This window comes from Mya arenaria, chromosome 5 (genome assembly GCF_026914265.1).
Source record: "Mya arenaria isolate MELC-2E11 chromosome 5, ASM2691426v1".
NCBI lineage: Eukaryota > Metazoa > Mollusca > Bivalvia > Myida > Myidae > Mya > Mya arenaria.
The window spans coordinates 31991354-32012993 of NC_069126.1; the positions used below are offsets into that span (position 1 = coordinate 31991354).

At 34.5% G+C, this 21640-nt stretch overlaps 2 protein-coding genes across 2 annotated transcripts in view; both read left to right on the forward strand.

Moving 5' to 3' along the window:
* The window catches only part of LOC128233379 (homeobox protein mab-5-like), a 19889-nt gene extending 10001 nt beyond the window's left edge, over positions 1-9888 (forward strand). Inside the window, exon 2 of the mRNA XM_052947032.1 lies at positions 8222-9888. Coding sequence (XP_052802992.1) covers positions 8222-8535 — 314 coding nt within the window. The 3' untranslated portion in view covers positions 8536-9888. The remainder of the gene's footprint in view (positions 1-8221) is intronic.
* Positions 9889-12837: 2949 nt separating this feature from the next.
* On the forward strand, positions 12838-17909 carry LOC128234942 (phosphatidylglycerophosphatase and protein-tyrosine phosphatase 1-like). Its single transcript, XM_052949592.1, has 5 exons — positions 12838-12898; positions 14678-14853; positions 15417-15497; positions 16064-16258; positions 16737-17909. Exons 2-5 carry the CDS (start codon positions 14710-14712, stop codon positions 16875-16877), a joined length of 561 nt encoding a protein of 186 aa, XP_052805552.1. The 5' UTR covers positions 12838-12898; positions 14678-14709; the 3' UTR covers positions 16878-17909.
* Positions 17910-21640: the final 3731 nt, after the last annotated feature.

The window sequence follows — 21640 nt, forward strand, 5'->3', positions numbered from 1 at the left end:
CAGTTAAACGGTTTAAGCCATAAAACATTAATTTTCGAACGGAAATATGAAAATCTACGATCTGAGTTTTTGTCAGCAATCTTATATCATTGGTTTGCAGATATCTACGCAAAAAATGCCAATTCCAAAACAAAAAATAAAAACGTTGCAAAAATGGTAAATCTGTGGGAGTGCAGCTTTAAAAGCCATCTGAGACTTTGCACCAACGGCCTTCGGAAATCTTTCAGGGTGACTATTGCTCCATTCAATGTGTCATGTCTTATTCATAAACGTCTATATATTCATTGTTATTATCGTTCGTGAAGACAGAGACAGGCACACCTTCAAGTATATCAACTTTGTAAAATTAGAAGCGAGTTGGTATTTATAAGAAAATAATACAAAGGCAGGGAGAAATGTGATGATATTCCCGTTCTGATATACCGTGTGGTAACAAACAAAAAACGTCACATTAATATAGGAGGTTTGTGGTATGTGCTTAATAAATAGGTGAAACATTTCAGAATTCATAAAGATTTCAGTATTTTGGGAATTATAACCTCTATACAATACATTGTAAACATGACCTATCAGTAAGGAAACACAATATTTTCAATATTTTTGAAATGCCAAACTTTCACTAATGTATATCATGCTCGACAAATGGGTCTTACCCGAAGGCAATGGTAAATAAGCTCAGACTCCCTATTATAATTTGTTTGTTTAGCTCCTTGTTCCCTGATAAAAAGGATTACAAAGTTTAAAGGCCTAGTTTAAGAAATGTTTGGCATGATAATCCCCTGCTGTGCATCTCCTGCTAATTGCACTGGTGTCACAGTAGGGGCCAATTTCCTGTGTATTCGTTTATTGGCTCAGGGCCATTTAGTGTCCATTTTTATAATAAAACATCGAAAACTGCACAGCAGGATACTCAGATTGGAGATCTGATAAGCCAATTAGGCAATAAGATTAAGCTCAATTAACAGAGGTTGTACAAATACACGTTATTTGTTGTTGTTGTTTTTGTTGTTGTTGTTGTTGTTTTGTTTTTGTTTTTGGTTTGTTTGTTTGTTTGTTTTTTTTTTTTTTTTTTTTTTTGGGGGGGGTCACTTAAAGAAGGCTTAAACTAGGCCTTTAAGGCTCCTTGTTTATATTGCTATGAGTACGTGCTCATGCTGGATTTTTTTAGAATAAATATATGCTGAATGGTTTTGATGGTACAATACTTCAGTTGTGTACTTGGCAGTTTTACTTCAATTCGTTAAGGATATTTGTCAGGGACCTTAATGGTGGAGGTCTGCTCTACAGATATAGTTTGAGTAAAAACTAACTAGACGATTAAAAAAGCATACATGTATTTGCGTTATCCGATAAATATAGACTTTAATATACCTTATTTTCGTTTGAAACAAGAATGTTCCTAATTCTGGCGCATGTATAGAACACGGGAACGTAGGCTTGAAGTAAGATTCCTACTTCTGTAGGTAGCCAGTCAGTTTGCTGGGAAAGTAAGAAGTTGGTATTGCGCTATTCTGACGCTTATTCTAAGAACAGCATCTACACAATGGGCGATATTTGTTGTGAAACTGGATTGAACCAGAAGCCAAAACTGGTTTAAGACTTTGTTTAGAAGCACAGTGGTTTAAGACTTTGTTTAGAAGCACAGTGGTTTAAGACTTTGTTTAGAGGAGTAGTGGTTTAAGACTTTGTTTAGAGGCACAGTGGTTTAAGACTTTGTTTAGAGGCACAGTGGTTTAAGACTTTGTTTAGAGGCACAGTGGTTTAAAAACTTTACAACCGAACTTTCAAGATCAGGCCCATGCTCGCGAACGTCTCGCGTCTGTAGACGTCTTGAATCAATAAACGAGACTCAAGACGTTAGTGAATATGGGTCCAGTTTGAGACTCAGACGCGAGATGTTAGTGAATTTAGGGCCAGTTTGAGACTCAGACTCAAAACGTTAGTAAATATGGGGCCAGTTTGAGACTCAGACTCAAAACGTTAGTAAATATGGGACCAGTTTGAGACTCAGACTCAAGACGTTAGTGAATATGGGACCAGTTTGAGACTCAGACTCAAGACGTTAGTGAATATGGGACCAGTTTGAGACTCAGACTCAAGACGTTAGTGAATATGGGGCCAGTTTGAGACTCAGACTCAAATTGTTAGTAAATATGGGGCCAGTTTGAGACTCACACTCAAGACGTTAGTGAATATGGGACCAGTTTGAGACTCAGACTCAAGACGTTAGTGAATATGGGACCAGTTTGAGACTCAGACTCAAAACGTTAGTAAATATGGGGCCAGTTTGAAACTCAGACTCAAAACGTTAGTAAATATGGGGCCAGTTTGAGACTCAGACTCAAAACGTTAGTAAATATGGGACCAGTTTGAGACTCAGACTCAAAACGTTAGTAAATATGGGGCCAGTTTGAGACTCAGACTCAAAACGTTAGTGAATATGGGACCAGTTTGAGACTCAGACTCAAAACGTTAGTAAATATGGGGCCAGTTTGAAACTCAGACTCAAAACGTTAGTAAATATGGGGCCAGTTTGAGACTCAGACTCAAAACGTTAGTAAATATGGGACCAGTTTGAGACTCAGACTCAAAACGTTAGTAAATATGGGGCCAGTTTGAGACTCAGACTCAAAACGTTAGTGAATATGGGGCCAGTTCGAGACTCAGACTCAAAACGTTAGTAAATATGGGGCCAGTTCGAGACTCAGACTCAAGACGTTAGTGAATATGGGACCAGTTTGAGACTCAGACGCGAGATGTTAGTGAATTTAGGGCCAGTTTGGACTTAGACTCAAGACGTTAGTGAATATGGTGCCAGTTTGATACTCAGACTCGAGACGTTAGTGAATATTGGGCCAGTTTGGACTCAGATACAAGACGTTAGTGAATATGGTGCCAGTTTGGACTCAGATACAAGACGTTAGTGAATATGGTGCCAGTTTGAGACTCAGACACAAGACGTTAGTGAATATGGTGCCAGTTTGAGACTCAGATACAAGACGTTAGTGAATATGGTGCCAGTTTGGACTCAGATACAAGACGTTAGTGAATATGGTGCCAGTTTGGACTCAGATACAAGACGTTAGTGAATATGGTGCCAGTTTGGACTCAGATACAAGACGTTAGTGAATATGGTGCCAGTTTGAGACTCAGACACAAGACGTTAGTGAATATGGGGCCAGTTAGAGACTCAGACTTCGAACGTTTTAATACGAATGCGAATAAGAAATAAGCAAAATAATTCCGAGTACAGAATGCTTTATTAAAATGTAAATGAATACGGAATGCACTTTAAGGCTCAAGTTTAAAATACAACCGCAGAATGTGGTTTGTGGGAAGATGTAAAACTTGCTCTTTGAGTCATAGATCTAAGTAATATTAACGAAGACATTTCCTCAAGGATCTTCCGAAAAATGTATGGTTCAACACACTTTTCATCTTTCAATACTTTCTCGAAGAGAGATAGTTGTTCTACGATGCAGACATTTATACTTACTATGAACAAACATTCTTGGTTATATTTAGCATGTTTATTCCTTTGTTAGGCATTTCACATGTACGAATATGCATGTCGCTAATTATTAGTACTATGTTTGTAACAATCTTGCATGCCGTAAAGTGACTCCAACTGCGTCAAAATATTTACGACATTAATGAAAAAGGAATATCTCACAATCGACACAAATATCATATAAACCCAGATGTTCGATATTATGTCTGCATAACTAAACTAATATGGCTTTGAGCAATGACATAATTGATTTTATTAACATTCATCATGAGTAGCAAAGAATGAAACAAATATAATGATATTAGATTTAATGCCGCTTTGGTAGATAACAGTATGAATACGATTGATTAATAGGAAAATTTATTTGGCACAGCCCTGACAGTGCAATAAGTAGCATGCGGACAAATGGCAACGATATTTCGATATACACACGCTGTGTACTGCACGTTAAGCTTGATAAGTTTTTATACATAAACCCCGTAATGTAAATAAGACATCTCACTTTCACTCCGAAAGTGGGTGCACTAAATATAACTTCAAAAGAGTTTCACGTCGTTTGCCTGCATTGTTTCGCGAAGGATAAATTTAATGATACACCATCATTTTTCCTTCAAACTATATTACATCCAATAAAATTATTTTAAGCAAAAAGTGACCAAATACTAGGGTACACAATAATGCCAAGACAACATCAATTAAAGACCATTTTTTGGTGGGGGGGACCGTCAGTGAAAGACAAAGAAATTTCTATGAACGACCCCGGATTTCGAACTCTAGACTTTTATTAAAAGTTTTAAAACGAATCCAAATTCTATCTATTTCCTTAACAATCGGAGCTCACGTCAAGAGAATGATAAATACGTAATAAGGCTTTTAGTACTCCACCAAAAGCAATAAATTTCGTTAAGGGAAGTCGATATGCGTCTGTAAGTTGTATCATGAAAACAAACGAAGTGCCTTGAGTGGAATGAATGATGCTGGGTTAGAGCTATGAGCTCGGTCTTCCTTCGAGGGTAGTTTTGTTGGTGTATTGATCGATGTAAATGATTTTGTAAAAAAAGAAGACGAGAAAATGTTGGGCGTTATCATGAACATACTTTAATCAATCTCATAGCTATAAAGAGGAACTTGGTCATTAATAAAAGATTGGAATAAATGAGTAGATAACTTGATTGACTGATGAATGAGTGAGTGAGTGAGTTAGTGAGTGAGCGAACGAACCCGCAAACCAAATGAGCAAGCAAGAAAGAAAAGAAGAAAAATACTTTTTGAGCATATGAACGAACAAACGATTAAGTAGACCAATGTAAGAATCAATGAATGAGCGTGTGGACGAACAAGTAAAAGTACGAACCAACGTAAGAATTAATATCAGATGATCGAAAGCATGAACGCGCAAACAATCCAGCGAATGATCAATAAACGTTTGGAATGCTAAAACTGCAGTGCACAAGCCAAGCGGTAATCGGTTATAATCTCAGGTATATAAAACATATCGCTAAGCCTACTTATAAAAAGAATGTTTTGCAAATAAAAATACGCAAGGCATAAGCACTCTCAATCGATTTTAAGTAACTTTCCGAGTATTTTATTTCTGTCTTTGCCAATGTTTTCTTGAAATGACGTATTTTAAGAGTATTTTTACGGTTTGGAAACGTTAGCCGAAAATCAAACAAATTTCAAAACGACCCGGGAAAATCTCTTTAATTAACTCGTTTGGTTCTCTTTTCAACAGTAGAAGACTTAATATATTTATCATTGGATAACCGGAAAACGTTGACAGGCGACAGAAAGACATAGTGACCGGTATGTCCGAGGCAGTTTGACCCTTGTTTGGTGGACGGGTCGTGATTTATGGGTGTTTAGATCTAGACGCATTTTTTGCTATCTTATCTGCCTTGTTCTTTTACTCTGGGACATCATAAATTTTGTATTATCAAACGAAACGCTGTTGTAAATTTTGTGGTAGCATACTAGTTATTAGATTGTAAGAATAATTTGACCGATTGCCCTTTGGTCATAAGATGTGTTGTTCAAGATTGGCGGTATTTCTTTTGATGTGGACAACGAGCGGCTTTTATGATCTTTTTCTCACTTTGGGTCAATTAAATGACCAATTTTTATGGTAAAAACGATAATTAAGACAGTGTGACATTGAAATTATTATCATTAAGTTGCGCTTTTATCACGTAAGGCATCGTTGTCTGGTCTTTAAATTGAATTGAGCAGAACGATATCAATAAATAACGTAGGTGATGTTTCAATTGTTGTAGTATAATTAATTTAAGTGTGATTCTTGTAGTCTGAATACTTAAAAATGAAAGATTATATTTCAATTTAACAGCAAAATATTTTTTGAATTTGTAATAATGATAATCTAACCGTAAATAGTCTTTATTATATTTGGCCTGTTTTTGTACACTGTTTTCCACTGAACTTTATAAGGAATAAATAATATGTTATTATTTGAATTTAATATAGATTTAGACATAATAAAAAGACATTTATATAGTAATCCATTTTAAATCATTTAGTATTCAGTGTTCGAAGGGCTAGGCCAGATAGATAAACACATTCTCAATAAACATTATCGAACAGAACATATATAACCAATATAAATATCGATATATCTTTTAAATATAATTTTATACACAAACATTATTTGGTGTTTAAAATACACGTTTTTGAGGTTTTCAATTTATTGACACAGTTAGTGATAGATACTTGCGGTGTAAATAGATATAACTTTACTCAGTCTGGTTTTTCATAGTATAATATGTATGAATAAATTAATACTTCACTTTCATTCTTCTAGTACAATATGTATGAATAAATTAATACTTCACTTTCATTGTTCTATTTTGCCAGATTCAAATCCAGGTGTTTTTATGTAATTAGCAGTGACTACACGTACGAGAACGCAAATAAGGCGAAATAGTCTTTCGTATATTAGGAGTTCTCCAAATTTCGTGCTTCATTTTTCATTTTAAAGCATGATTATGCCAAAATGGTCCAAATATTCTAAAATTACGAGTTAGCTTTTTATTTCATTTCATCAACGGTCTTAGATTGTTTTCTTTTTAAATTTTGTCTTTGTATTTTCCCACTTTCAAATGACTGTGGATGTCAGGCAGTCCGGACTCTTTTATTGGTCTGTAATTTTGATTGACATACACAGTTTATTGCCTTATAAACTTTTTCACCTTTTGTTTGTTGTATGATATTATATTAATTACATACAAAAAGCCTAGCAGAAATGGTATAGGGCCATATTTCATTATTTATAAAAATATTCACACGAATTTAAATTGAATTGGAAAAAAATACAATAAAGTTCACGATTTCTGGTGGTATTTTCCAAAATCCCGGGGAAAATCCATATTATCAGCACTAGGGGCGATAACTATGTGTTTTGATAAGGTTAACTTGTACAAATACTGTCAAATTATAAGGCTGTTCAGCGGTTATGACGAATCGAACATTTTGTAAATTAATGATGATTTCTCTCGAATTAAAATTCTTATTTGCAGTGAGTCATTATTTCATGCTGTCACCTATCTATACCGGTAAAACACATGTACGAGGAAATAAACGGTGATGTCATTTGGTCTCAAAAAAACAGGGAAAAACATGAATGATAAACTATTAATGTGATTCTGTAAAAGATTTATTTAATTTGAATTTCAAAGTAAATGTATGAAATACTTTAGTTTTATTGGTATGTTGATGTAAAGTTATAAAATGCTCCAACACACTATTTGTTGTTGTTTTTTTGTAATGCATTATGGCTGCATATACAATAAAAACGTGGAATTTATTAACCAATTATGTGGACAAAATGAATACAAATTATTTTGCTGGCACAGAGTTCATGAATGATGCAATCATTCTTGTTGGTATTTTTCTGCTTATGTAACAACATGGCTGTTTATTTGTTCGTAAAATCTGTTATCTACCATAAATGATGAATTTGTGGTTTGTTACCCTTTTTTTCAATGCTTTTTTGACAATTATCTGTTGAATTAAACTCTTAACTTTTATTTATATATCAGACCTTTCAGCGGTAATAAAAAAAATGAAATACAGACATTATAAATAATACAAATAATAATAATAATAATAATAATAATAATAATAATAATAATAATAATAATAATAAACTAATAATAATAATAATAATAATAATTATTATAATTTTAATAATAATTTTAATAATAATAATTATAATTTTAATAATAATTTTAATAATACATATAATAAAAATAACAAGAAAATATCATATTAAAATACAAATCAAATTATTGAAATAAAAACAAACCTTACTCTTTATTTCACCTCACTGTAACAACAACAAAAATGTGGAATATCTTGGAATATAATATGGTAGTGCCTTGAAATGAATAGTGTTACTTCACCCACAATCTAAATCTGTTTCTATAGAGGAAAATATAACATGATCTGTGTATGAATAAATATTTTTTCGAACAATTGCCTGTATTGTAAAAGAAAAAATATTTTAAAATAGTAACGTATTAACAAAAGAGTCCTTATTTTATTGATGATGTTTCGCCATTTTACATTGGAGTTTTTTTCCACATTTCACGCGAAATTGTTAAATGAGATGTCATACGCCATAAAACCAGAATGGGTCAGTTTTTGTTATTTAATTTTTCAATTTCTGTAATAAATTTTACTCTATCTGTATTTCAGCGGAAATAACGTATGAGCAGAAACGTACCCGTCAGACGTACACGCGTTACCAGACGTTGGAACTGGAGAAGGAATTTCACTACAACCGCTACCTTACCCGCCGTCGGCGGATTGAAATCGCTCACATGCTGGGTTTATCGGAACGCCAAATAAAAATCTGGTTTCAGAATCGCAGAATGAAATGGAAAAAGGAGAATAACATACCCAAATTGACTGGACCTGATCGCTCAAAACCGGAAAACGAATCGGACAGATCACGTGAAATGACGTCATCAATTCTTCATGACGTAGACGACCCTTCGTGCTCTCCGTGATTTCAGTGCTACAATATTTAATTGGTCGTAATATTATAGTAAATCTAAGTTCCTGGAAATCAACTTTCCCAGGCATTAGATCGTTCAGTAGAAGACGGAATAGTCCGAGAACTCACGGACGATGCCGAACATTCACGGAGAGATACGAGGACAGGTTCGGGGGAATATATCGAGGGCACATACAGCGATGAAAATACTGAAAATACATAGAAGCAGAAGTGTGCGAATTTCTCGGAGTCGTGGTGTGCAGCATATTATTATCTCTACCTGGAACACAATCTAAGCCAAAGAGAAAAGTTTAATTAAAACTTTTGCTCTTGTTTTATGCTCGAAATTAGCTATATATTTAATAGTCATTTTCATAAAGACATTAGCAGTAAACTATTTGTCTCTTAAAAAAACTCAGGGTATATTATTTGCTGTTTTAAGTTCAATAGTACGTTATTTCTTGTTTTGTGGAACATGCATATAAAGTATCATATTTTACCGTTAGATAAAGATTCAGTGTATAAAATTGTGTTGTATCTTTGTTGTGAAAACGTATATAGATTAAACTTCGAAAAAACGTTAATTACAAATCTCTATTTAGTTATCACTATGGCAACGTGTCAACAATAGATACGTACACGAAAATTGATTGATTTTCCTTGTAACTTAAGGAAATAATAAAAGAATAAAGGGACGAATACAGTCACTATTGAATAATTTGGTACTTGTATATAATTAGCTATGCCCGTTATTTTCACTTATCATTAAGACATATTTTTTTATTTGCATTTAAAATTAATACAAGAAAATCATTTTATAATGTGTTTTCACAATTTAGTTCACACATAGCCGAAAAACCTTATTATTTGTAAAAAAAAAATCTAAAAAAGTATATGCTTTCTAAATCGTTCTGTCTGTATACAAAGTTTAGGAATCGCATGAAGTGAGGATAACCTCTTATAGTTTTCTTTGCATAATTGTTCATTTTGTTGATGGCAAATGTTACATTAAAACAAAAGTTTATTGTAGTTTAGACGGATACACCTTATTAAATTACCTTTTTATGACGCTATATAAACCCTTAAAAAATACATTGTTTACTTCTTTACATGTAAAATTTTACATAATAACGGCTTTTATTTTTCGAAAGACGGTTTGGGTGAAAATCTAGCAGGAAAGGCTCCGACACTTGACACAAAAATTTATTTTCATAAGATCATTAAATATGTTTTATTTTCTCTATGGTTCATTATATCATAGAGGTCACTGAGTAAATATTTGTGGCAATAAAATTAATGTCTTTTCATGTATATTATGATTCTACTGCCCATGTTTGTTTAAATGTTTAAGGCAATAAATAATGAAATACAAATAGTTTCTTCTTCTGTTTTTCATTGTCTGATTGGTAGCTATGGAATTCTTTAAGTAAAAGAATCGGTCCATGGAATTGTGTTGTACCTGCTTGTTAATGAAAACTGAATGTGTCTAAGAGAACCATTCTCCTAAACCAGAGTGATGATGCTATGCGTACCACAGATTTGTAATTATCAAACCTCTGATGAATGACAATGATGGGGGCAGCTCTTAGTTGTCTTAAAGTTATTAATGATTAGTTCCCACATCTAAAATTACGTTAAAGTGAAAACTACATACTTTTCTTAAATTGTATTGATACCAGTCCATTCCTTTCCATTCGTCTATTTGCTTATTGGCAGTAGTAGTAGTAGTGGTAGTGGTAGTGGTAGTGGTAGTGGAGGTGGAGGTGGTGGTGGTGGTGGTGGTGGTGGTGGTGGTGGTGTTGGTGGTGGTAGTAGTAGTAGTAGTAGTAGTAGTAGTAGTAGTAGTAGTAGTAGTAGTAGTAGTAGTAGTAGTAGTAGTAGTAGTAGTAGTAGTAGTAGTAGTAGTAGTAGTAGTAGTAGTAGTAGTAGCCGCAGCAGCAACAACAGTAACAGCAGCAGTAGGAGTAGTAGCAGTAGCAGCAGCAGCAGCAGCAGCAGTAGTAGAAGTACATTCGTACCGTGAGTAGTGAATTAAACGTAACATGTTCACGTAAACAAGCACTTAACGTATATGTAGGCACTTAACATTAAAACGTACTTATCACTTTAACGTAGGCACTTACCAGTCAGAAGTGGGAACTAAGCCATAAATTGAAGACAATTACTCGGAGTCAATTACAATGATGGTGATGATGATGATGATGATGATGATGATGATGATGATGATGATGATGATGATGATGATGATGATGATGATGACGACGACGATGATGATGATGATGATATGGGCAATCGGCTGGATTTTAGTTATCGATTAATCGGACAAACAGACCGACTTATTAATCGGATCAATCGATAAATATCAGACAGAAATAGAGGAATACATGTGTTGTGTTTTTCGTATTTATACCTATTAGGCACTGGAAAATAAAATCACACAATGCATGGCTATGAATCAAATAAAATAAAGAAGCCAAAAATTTGTTTTTTGTACCCTTTAACTTTTCCAACAAACAACAATCATATTTATATCTAATTGTCAACAAAACAATTAAAACACATTTTTCGACTAATTGATACCGGCAAAACGTTGTCGACGACCTATAACACACAGTCCGCGGCGACGATTGATCGACGACCGCCGAATCGGCCCATCACTAAATTAATACCAACATAAGTCTTTGAACGTTATTTTTTGTCAATATGTAATTAAAAAATCACATGTTTTAATAAATAGTACATACTGGATGATGACACAGTAAACTAACTTCAGGACGAATGTTCATTACACAGTTACTTAAAAATAGGAAAACATTATTTGTGTTTAAAATGATTCACACCTTCAAGTCCATCATAAAATGATAATTTTAAAATGGCATCTAAAATTAAATAATGGTCCAAGAAATTAAACCCTTTCATGATAGAATCAGCAAAAAATCACACAATAGTTTTAAATTCCGAAAGTTATCTTAGACCAAATACGGGAATATAGATATATTTTACATACACATTTAATGGCACATTACCATGAGCTGAAGTTTTGACACAATCAAATATGATTTTTTACAAATCTGGAGATCTTGGTAAACAACTGAATTTTATTAATGCCGTTAAAGAAGAAAATTAGACAGTAAGCAATTCTCAGTTCTGTTTTAATCTGCTCTGTTCCGTTCTTTCAATATGGCAGAAATTACATAGCTAACTCTTATTGCGCGGCGACGAAAAATATGCAGATTTTCAGCAGCTTTCACAATATTCATTAGTCATTAATGTCTGGACAATTCATTTCAAGTTAACGAATTATCTTGGCAGTTCCTCTATATTCATTTTAACATTATGTTCATGAGTATAATGAAAACGAATACACAGCGTAAGAATAAAACAGATGAGTTCATATCGGTTAAATGTATTCATTAATTTCTATTTCATGACTCCGATCCGACATTGATTGCTTCTTTAAATTCTAGTCAAACATTGAACCGTATACACTAAGAAACGGGAAGTATAAGTCCCTATTTTAAATTACATACAAAAATACTCTTTGATTCGACATTTCTTATTACATGAAGATTCTGCCAACATCTTGTTTAATGTCAGCATATATATTGACATATTTTTCTTGATCCCCAGTCGCTTCAAAATTTGTCACCATTGAACTATCAAGTTGCCGCCATTGACATTTAAAACGGCAGCACTAGCGGTTTCAGGTACAGTGGGCGTACCCGGTGTATTCGGCGCCCCTACACCCACCCCGCCCTAAAATTGCCAAAGTGAACTTTTTATGAAAATTGAGAAGGCTGATAATTCATATATTTTACCAAAATAAACCACAGTAGCCAAACGCTTAACTGCTGGAGGCATCAGAAACGCATATGGTAGCTTAAGAGAATAATAACAAAAACACACTCTTGAAATCATATATTTCACTGACCTGCGACTCGTTTCTATATTCACTTCAATAATCATTTTAACATTTTGCCAAAATTTGAAGGATCTTCAAACGTGCCAAAAAATCTATGGATTTCGGGGAGATAACCAATCACACAAACCTGACTGTTCCTGCATTTATAAGCTACCTTGCTGTAAATGACATGAAAAATGGAAATTTTAAGATATGCGAAAATAAATGAATACAATTGTGATTAATTATTATAGCGATCCACTGACTTAGATTATAGTCCACGACTAAAATTGTGATTTTGTTGGGCTTAATTGAATTTTATGAAATATGTCATGAGTATCTAGTCGTTTTTCTTGTGTGAGTCGTTTAATATCGGACGTTATGACAAATTGAATACATGTTAAAGTTACTTCCCTTATATCCATAACTGCCATTTGTGAACCACCTTGGGCAATGTAAGATATTGCCTGACCAGGTCAGTTTTTAGTCCTTTTTACAAGCATATGTTCTTGAAATTTAGCTGTGATATTAAGAATGTTAGACTTTAAACTTTTCTCCTCGCAGGCTATCTTTTATCGGTTTATTGCAGTGTACGAAGTTCAGATTTGAATCCACAAGCCCATTTGGGCTACCAGATAGGAAATTTTATCGGGCTACCAGATAGGAAAATTTACTAGCACGAAACCAATTTCACAAGCCCAAACATAAACACCATAAAGAACCTTTTTTGGAAGAATTTATGGGAAGTTTGAATATGATTCCAACCTCTAATCTAGCACGCTTGAACACTCTCAATCAGTTTCAATAATTCAAAAAATGTTCAATCTGGACAATGCGTCAAAAATTCATTGAGCGAAGTGAACTTCTCGTAGACTGAAAAAATCACAGGCCCCACCCAACGTAAAAAATAGGTAGATAAATTATAGTGATACATATAAATAATAAAGCTTTCAAAAAGTTAAAAAAGAAGATAATGCTATCTGACTATGTTAAACAGATCATTTATTTAAGATGATACGAATTAAGCATGTACTATTAGTTCTATTATTTAATGCATCATTGTCAAATCTGATATGCACCAGTGATTGTGCAATTTCTCTTTTCTACTTTCAGTTTCACTTTCAATTTCCAGAAGTAAAAACAAACAAAATATCGATGTTTCTATTGCCAATTAATATTCCTATAAATGTTATTAAAATAAATGGCAAAGCAATTCAAAGGTATAACATAGAACCTTACTGTACTGTACACTGACAACAATTTATCTATGTCCAACAGTTCTCCTTTCACTTTGATTAAATTTGACAGGAAGTAAACGGGCACCTGTTTCCCGCGCATTTAAGACGATATTTGTAAAATATTAATTTTCTGTTATGTATTAAAAACTTAAAATCTATCATTTAATTTTCGATAATAAATAAAATTTATTTAAACAAAATAAATAAAGTATCATTTTTCACAGCCATCGTAGTTAGCGAAAACTGCCGAACTTATGCATTAATTAACATAAATGGGCAGAGTTATTGACGTCATTGAGTTTGACTGCTGCTTACAGACACAGATACTGGTTACAAACTGATCGATAATCACTTGTCACTTCAGGCTTTTATAACTCTTGACATATTAATAGAAAAAAACAAAACATTCAGCTCATGGCTTGCAGTCCTGAACCGCAGAGCAATTAACTTTCTGATCATCGTCAAACTCAGCGATTCTGACCTTGCTTTGATCTTTCGCCATTGTCAAGGCGACTAAAACACAACTTAGTCGCTCGAGTTGCCTGAAAGGATGCATTCTTGAAAAATAATCGTATAAAAACATGATGCTATACGTGTTAAATTGACATGTTTTTATTTAAGTTACATTAGGAAAAAAATGGTGGCCCGGTTGGGCTATTTCTGCAGAAAATCGGTAGCCCCAGCTGAATTTTCGGTAACCCCGGGCTATCGGACTACCGCGAATTGCGAACACTGTTATTGTCCTTGTTTTTTTTACCATTACACATACATGTCTATAACTCTCTTATAAAATACTTTATAGAAGATTGCATATTGGATTCCTGAAAGTGTAACACCATTTATTTATATTTTTAAAGAGAATACATATTCTTAGCATCAATTTCTGGCAGATTCCCAGTTACACAAACAATTGAAAAGGGAGATCATACTTATAAGTCATGAAAGTAAAATGGGCATTTGTTGATTTGTGGTAAAAATGACTTCATCTCACACACTTCAAATGCTTTCCATTTCAGAAAATGATAGAAGAATAATACAAGGCACTGCAATGAGTCTATTCAATAAGGTGGCATTTTACCCAACTCTCTTCTACAATGTGTTTCTGAGCAAGGTTAGCAGTCGCCGATGGTATGATCGAATAGATGACACAGTGCTATTAGGTGCCCTACCATTTAGGGGAATGACAAAATGGGTAAGTCAAATGTACATGGTCAGCGCTTACCGAAGATTTAAAATCACTTAATTTAATTATGTAAATCTTTTAAGATTAAATTACTGCTGGTATAGCTAGAATCTTTTACTGTTCATATACTTGACCACCTGGGTGGCCAAGTGGTTGAGTGTTTGCTTCTGTAATGGGAGGTCTAAGGTTCAATCCCTGTTTGTTTGATACTAAGGACATACAAAATGGTACAGGTAACTCCCTTGTCTTGTGCTCAGCATTGGAGAGTCAAGTGCCCAGAAACTGAAATATGCAATACCAGGAAAGTTGTCTCCTAGATGTATTGATAATCTTTGGGCACACAAGCACTGACGCAGTGTACAAGGATTTCTTCATATCTTTCACTTTGTCTTCAGCTCTGCTATCCTTTCAGCATTTACATAAAAATTTACTTAAATTGTCTCAGTTTTTTTACATAATTTAAAAATGTAAGCATAATGAACCATTTTTAAGAGAATCTTTCAAATACAAAATCTAAATATGGATAAAGAGACTTGATAATTAATCAATATTATTAAACATTTATGTTTCAGCTTGTTAAGGAAGAGAATGTGAAAGGAGTTGTTACTCTCAACGAAGATTGGGAACTGGAGGATTTCTGTAATACAGAGAAGGTATGTACAATGGGCAGTTACTTGAAACTAAAAAAAAATGTTCTGAGATATTAACATGGCATCCAGTACCTAATGTACATGGTATTGAGTACCAGTTACGGTAAGCACATGTGTTTAAATGCCATAACTGTTAGTTTAATAATTATCAATTTTTGCCCCTTGTTCGATTGGATAATACCCCAGATAAGTGTTGCGACCTCTTTCCTTGCTCTTTTTACAGATTTGAAGCTGATAGATTTGTAAATCCAAATTTAAAATAATTTATAAGCTAACTAACACTTTCCAGCAAAATAAAGCATTTCTTTCACATTTTTAAATGATTATCAACAGAAGATCTTTTATTATATATTTTGAAATTGATGATGTTTTATCATTGAAACAAGCATTTTGTATGCACCCTATTATTTTTCAATGTCTTGCCCTATAAAATGTGAACAAAAGCCTTTAAGGGGAGGAACCATTGTCACCTACTCATTCTTTGTCCTACAAAGGAGTACTGTATTAAAAATAGATTTGTTAGCATTTCTGTATAAACTTAAGTCAGTAATGAGCATTTCTGTATAAAGGAATGGGCAGCTGTTGGTGTAACACAACTGAAAGTTCCTACAGTCGACTTCACAGCTTCTCCAAGTCATGAGAAGATCTGCCGAGCAGTGGACTTTATGATTAAGTATAGGAACGAACGGCTTGGCTCCGTGTATGTCCACTGTAAGGCTGGGCGTACGAGAAGTGCCACTGTCGTCGCCTGCTATCTAGTCAAGGTAAGTAAAAATTGTTTGAGGGGAGGGATTTGGAGATCCTTTATCAAGAATAGGTTCGGTGGTCCCACACTATGAAAATGTTCGCTTTTTGTCCTAAATAGTGAATTCTGGTGTATTATTTTTCATAGTTTTATCTACCATGTTGACATTCAATCTTAAGTCAGAATATTTTATGGGGTAGAACATTTCTTCTCCATGCATTAACTAGTAGGTTGCCTTGACCAGTTGGTCAAAATTCAAGGCTATAGAAGCTTTATTCACGCAATAACTTAACAAAGAGGTAATCGAGGACCAGGGACCTTAATTGTAAGCTTGTCCTTGACCAGTAGATGATCACTTTCCTGAAAACTTTGTGCATGAACCATTAATAACAAATGCATTTCTTCTTCGAAAATATTTATTCAATCTTACACATGTCTCTGACTAAGTGGCGCTCATGGTGCTTATTGTTAACAAACATCTCTTGTTTCCTTTGAAGGTGCATGGCTGGAATCCAGAAGAAGCCATTGCGCATATAGAAGAGAAGAGGCCACATATCTGGCTTCGGGAGAAACAGCTGGCTTCCATCCAACACTACTATAATACCAGCATACGGACGGATAAACAAAAGGGGGCTTAGTGCAATATGATATTATTTATGTATTTTGTGGCTTGAGTTGTGATTCTGATTATTCAGCTATAATAGGCTAGTTGTTCAGAACTTTGTCAAAGTTAACAACATGATTATCGACATCTTCATTAACTTTTTAACTTGGAATGTTAGATGTGCTCATAAATTACAATAAAACTACAGCTGAAATGGTTGCCTCAATGTTCTGCATATCACAAATGTATCCATAACATTTCCAGAGCAATAGAGATTTTAAGGTAACAACAATGATGTTAACAATGTTGTTTACTTAGGCCTAAAAAAAAACAACATTTGGTTCGGGTTACCCGACCCTACCTACGGAATAGGCTCCGACCCTACCGTTTTTATAGTCAGTTTGAAAAAAAAAATGAAAAACTAAAAAAAAAAAAAAAAAAATTGTTTTTATATCGGTTTTTTTTTAATTGCTTTTCAATATGTAGTTCAACCTTAAATGCTTATACAGAAGATAGCTTTAACACCATTCTCCAATGATGAAAATGATATTCTTATATAAAGCCTAATAAAAAAAAAGCCTACCTACCCTACCTATTTTTGAGAAGGATGTAACCCTACCCAAACAATTATTTTTTTTAGGCCTTATTCAAAGTTCTGAACAATCAGCCCATTTTTTATCATTTATGCTTTCTACAGTATTGTTTTGCAAAGACAAGAAGTAAATTTTGTAAGTTAATTTGTTTGATCAAAGCATTTTCTTTGATCAAAGTTTTACTTTTTAGTCAAACCTATCATGGACCGGTGATACTAATGTAATAATGAAATTAAATTATGTCGTGGCATTGTTTTCTGTCTGGATTTGAAACTTGCCAGTTATTAATATTATGCTAGTAAGATCGAAAAAAATAAGTGCTTAGTACTAGTATTTCCAAACTTGATTTAATGGTGACAAATGTACTAGTTTGTTATTTAAACATTCTATAATAGTTAAATAAAATGCTTAAATAATCACATGTTTAACAAATTGAAACAAAAGACAGGACATTGTTATTAAAAGCTTTGAGTATATAAGTTTTGTTTTCTTCGCCAACACATTTTTAAAGCTTAAGAACATATTTTTTGTCAACCAGCTATAAACATGCAAGAGTCAGAGGTGATAATCAATATTGCCCATAACCTGCAGTTTCGATGTCATCAAATGCAAATTATTTCTGGAAAAAAAATGAAATGCAATGTGATAACTTACAAATTGAAATGAATTTTATAATAATAATCACAAAAGAGATAATGAGAATAGAGTTGGGACGGCAGCAAAAATCAATTCTGCCTGCTCTCGCTCTACATTTGGTGCATATTTAATGCACCTCGGTAGACAGCTACTTCCTGAGGGATTTTGAAACTTTAAGCCATATTTATAATTGTTGCAGAATTTGTCAACATTGCAACAAAAGAAATGTTTTGTTCACTATGAGTCAGAAAGTTAATAAAAATTGTTCAAGAGACCTTTACATATAAGCATGATTATTGTTTTTGGTCATAAGTTTACAAACTGGTCAAAATAAAGAGTGTGGCTTAAATTGGATTAAGGTAAGGTGTAGCTAATCAGATTGCATGATACAAATTTCGGACCAATGAAGTGAATGACAGTAAATGAAGTCAATGACATCCATTTATTTGAGCTTATTTAAAGAAGCCATTCTGAATATACAAGTCATATTTATGGAGGCGAACCTCTGTATTTAGACCTATACTTCTATTTATGGAGGTGTACCTCTATATTTAGACCGGCACCTCCATGTATGAAGGTGCACCTCTATATTTAGACCTATACTTCTATTTATGGAGGTGTACCTCTATATTTAGACCTGCACCTGCATGTGAGGAGGTGTACCTCTATATTTAGACCTGTACCTCTATGTGAGGAGGTGCACCTCTTCATTTAGACCTGTACCTCTATGTGAGGAGGTGCACCTCTATATTTAGACCTGTACCTCTATGTATGGAGGTGTACCTTAATATTCAGACCTGTACATCTATGTAAGGAGAAGCACCTCTATATTTAGACCTGCACCTGCATGTGAGGAGATTTACCTCTATATTTAGACCTATACTTCTATTTATGGAGGTGTACCTCTATATTTAGACCGGCACCTCTATGTATGGAGGTGCACCTCTATATTTAGACCTATACCTCTATGTAAGGAGAAGCACCTCTATATTTAGACTTGCACCTGCATGGGAGGAGGTGTACCTCTATATTTAGACCTATACTTCTGTTTATGGAGGTGTACCTCTATATTTAGACCTATACCTCTATGTATAGAGGTGCATCTCTATATTTTGAACTGTACATCTATGAATGGAGGTGCACCTCTATATTTTGAACTGTACATCTATGAATGGAGGTGCATCTATATATTTAGACCGGCATCTCTATGTATGGAGTTGCACCTCTATATTCAGACCTGTACCTCTATGTATAGAGGTGTACCTCTATATACAGACCTGTACCTCTATGGATGGAGGTGCACCTCTTTATTTAGAAGTGTGCCTCTATAGATAGAGGTGCACCTTTATATTCAGACCTGTACCTCTATATGTGGTATAGAGGTGCACCACTATATTCAGACCTGTACCTCTATATGTAGTATGGAGGTGTACCTCTATATTCAGATCTGTCCTCTATGTATGGAGGTGCACCTCTATATTTAGACCTGTACCTCTATGTATGGAGGTGCACCTCTATATTCAGATCTGTCCTCTATGTATGGAGGTGCACCTCTATATTTAGACCTGTACCTCTATGTATGGAGGTGTACCTCTATATTCAGATCTGTCCTCTATGTATGGAGGTGCACCTCTATATTTAGACCTGTACCTCTATGTATGGAGGTTGACCTCTATATTTAGACTCTATGTATGGAGTTGCACCTTTATATTTAGACCTGTACCTCTATATATGGAGGTGCACCTCTATATTTATACCCCCGACAAACGAAGTTCGAAGGGGGTATATTGGAGTCACCCTGTGGTCGGTTGGTTGGTCGGTCCGTTGGTTTGTCGGTCAGTCCGTTGCAATTTACCTTGTCCGGAGCATAACTTAAAAACTACTGGATGGAATTGGTTTAAACTTCATACAATGATAGAGCATAATGAGAGGAAGTGCAGTGTACAATAACCATAACTCTATTCATGCTTATAACTGAGTTATTGCCCTTTGTTACTTTTTTGTCTTGAGTATAACTTGAAAAGTACTGGATGAAATTCGTTGGAACTTCATACAATGGTAAAGCACAATGAGAGGAAGTGCAGTGTTCAAGAACCATAACTCTACTTTAGCTAATTACTGAGTTAGTGCCCTTTATTATTTTTTTGCTGTCAAATATTTTTCCAGACATTAACTTGCAAACTATTAGATGGAATTTATTTAAACTTAATACAATGGTAAAGCACAATGAGAGGAAGTGCAGTGCACAAGAACCATAATTCTATTTCAGCTAATTACAGAGTTACTGCCCTTTGTTCCTTTTTTCTTGTCGGGAGCATAACTTGAAAACTATTGGATGGAATTCAATAAAACTTCATACAGTGATAGATCATAATGAGAGGAAGTGCAGTGTACAGGAACCGCTATTCTATTTCAGTCATTTACAGAGTTATTGCCGTTTGTTACCTTTTTCTTGTCCGGAGCATAACTTGAAAACTACCGGATATAATGTAATAAAACTTTATACAATGGTACAGCACAATGAGAAGGAGTTCAGTGTTCATGAATCATTACACTATTTTAGCAAATTACAGAGTTATTGCCTTTTTCTGTGTTTTTGTCAAACTTTTGTCCGGACAGTAACTTGAAAACTACTAGATGAAATTTCATAAAACTTCATACAATGATAAATCATAATGAGAGGCGGCGTTCGGGGGTACTAATCACCTTCAGTGACAGCTCTAGTTAGACCTGTACCTCTATGTATGAAGGTGCACCTCTATATTTAGACCTGTACCTCAATGTATGGAGGTGCACCTCTTATTCAGACCTGAATTTGCACCTGCATGTGAGGAGGTGTACCTCTATATTTAGACCGGTATCTCTATGTTTTGATGGAAGTGCAAATCTATATTTCGACCTATACCTCTATATAAGGAGGTTGACCTCTATATTTCGACCTATACCTCTATATAAGGAGGTTGACCTCTATATTTCGACCTATACCTCTATATAAGGAGGTTGACCTCTATATTTCGACCTATACCTCTATATAAGGAGGTTGACCTCTATATTTCGACCTATACCTCTATATATGGAGGTGTACCTCTATATTTCGACCTATACCTCTATATAAGGAGGTTGACCTCTATATTCAGACTCCATGTATGGAGTTGCACCGCTGTATTTAGACCTGTACCTTATGTATGGAGGTGTACCTCTATATTTAGTCCTGTGCCTCTATGTATGGAGATGCATCTCTACATTTCAAGATGCACGTCTGTTTTCTGTTCTACTGTCTGCTTCAAGCGACATTCAACCCTAATGGTACGACATACAAATATTTTACGGTGAGTGTTTGCTGCTGCGCAAAAAGTGTCATCATTAACAAAAATCCACTAATGTGTACCGCAGTTTATTGTCGGACCTCGTTATACAGTCGAACCCCGTTGGCTCGAACTCACAGGCACCAGCAAAAAACCTCGAGCCTCGGGGATTTCCAGCCAAGCGGGAATGCTTACCTTCAGTATAAAGAAACGACCATTAAATCCAGTTCGAGCGAAAGAGGGAATCGAGCCAACGGGGTTTG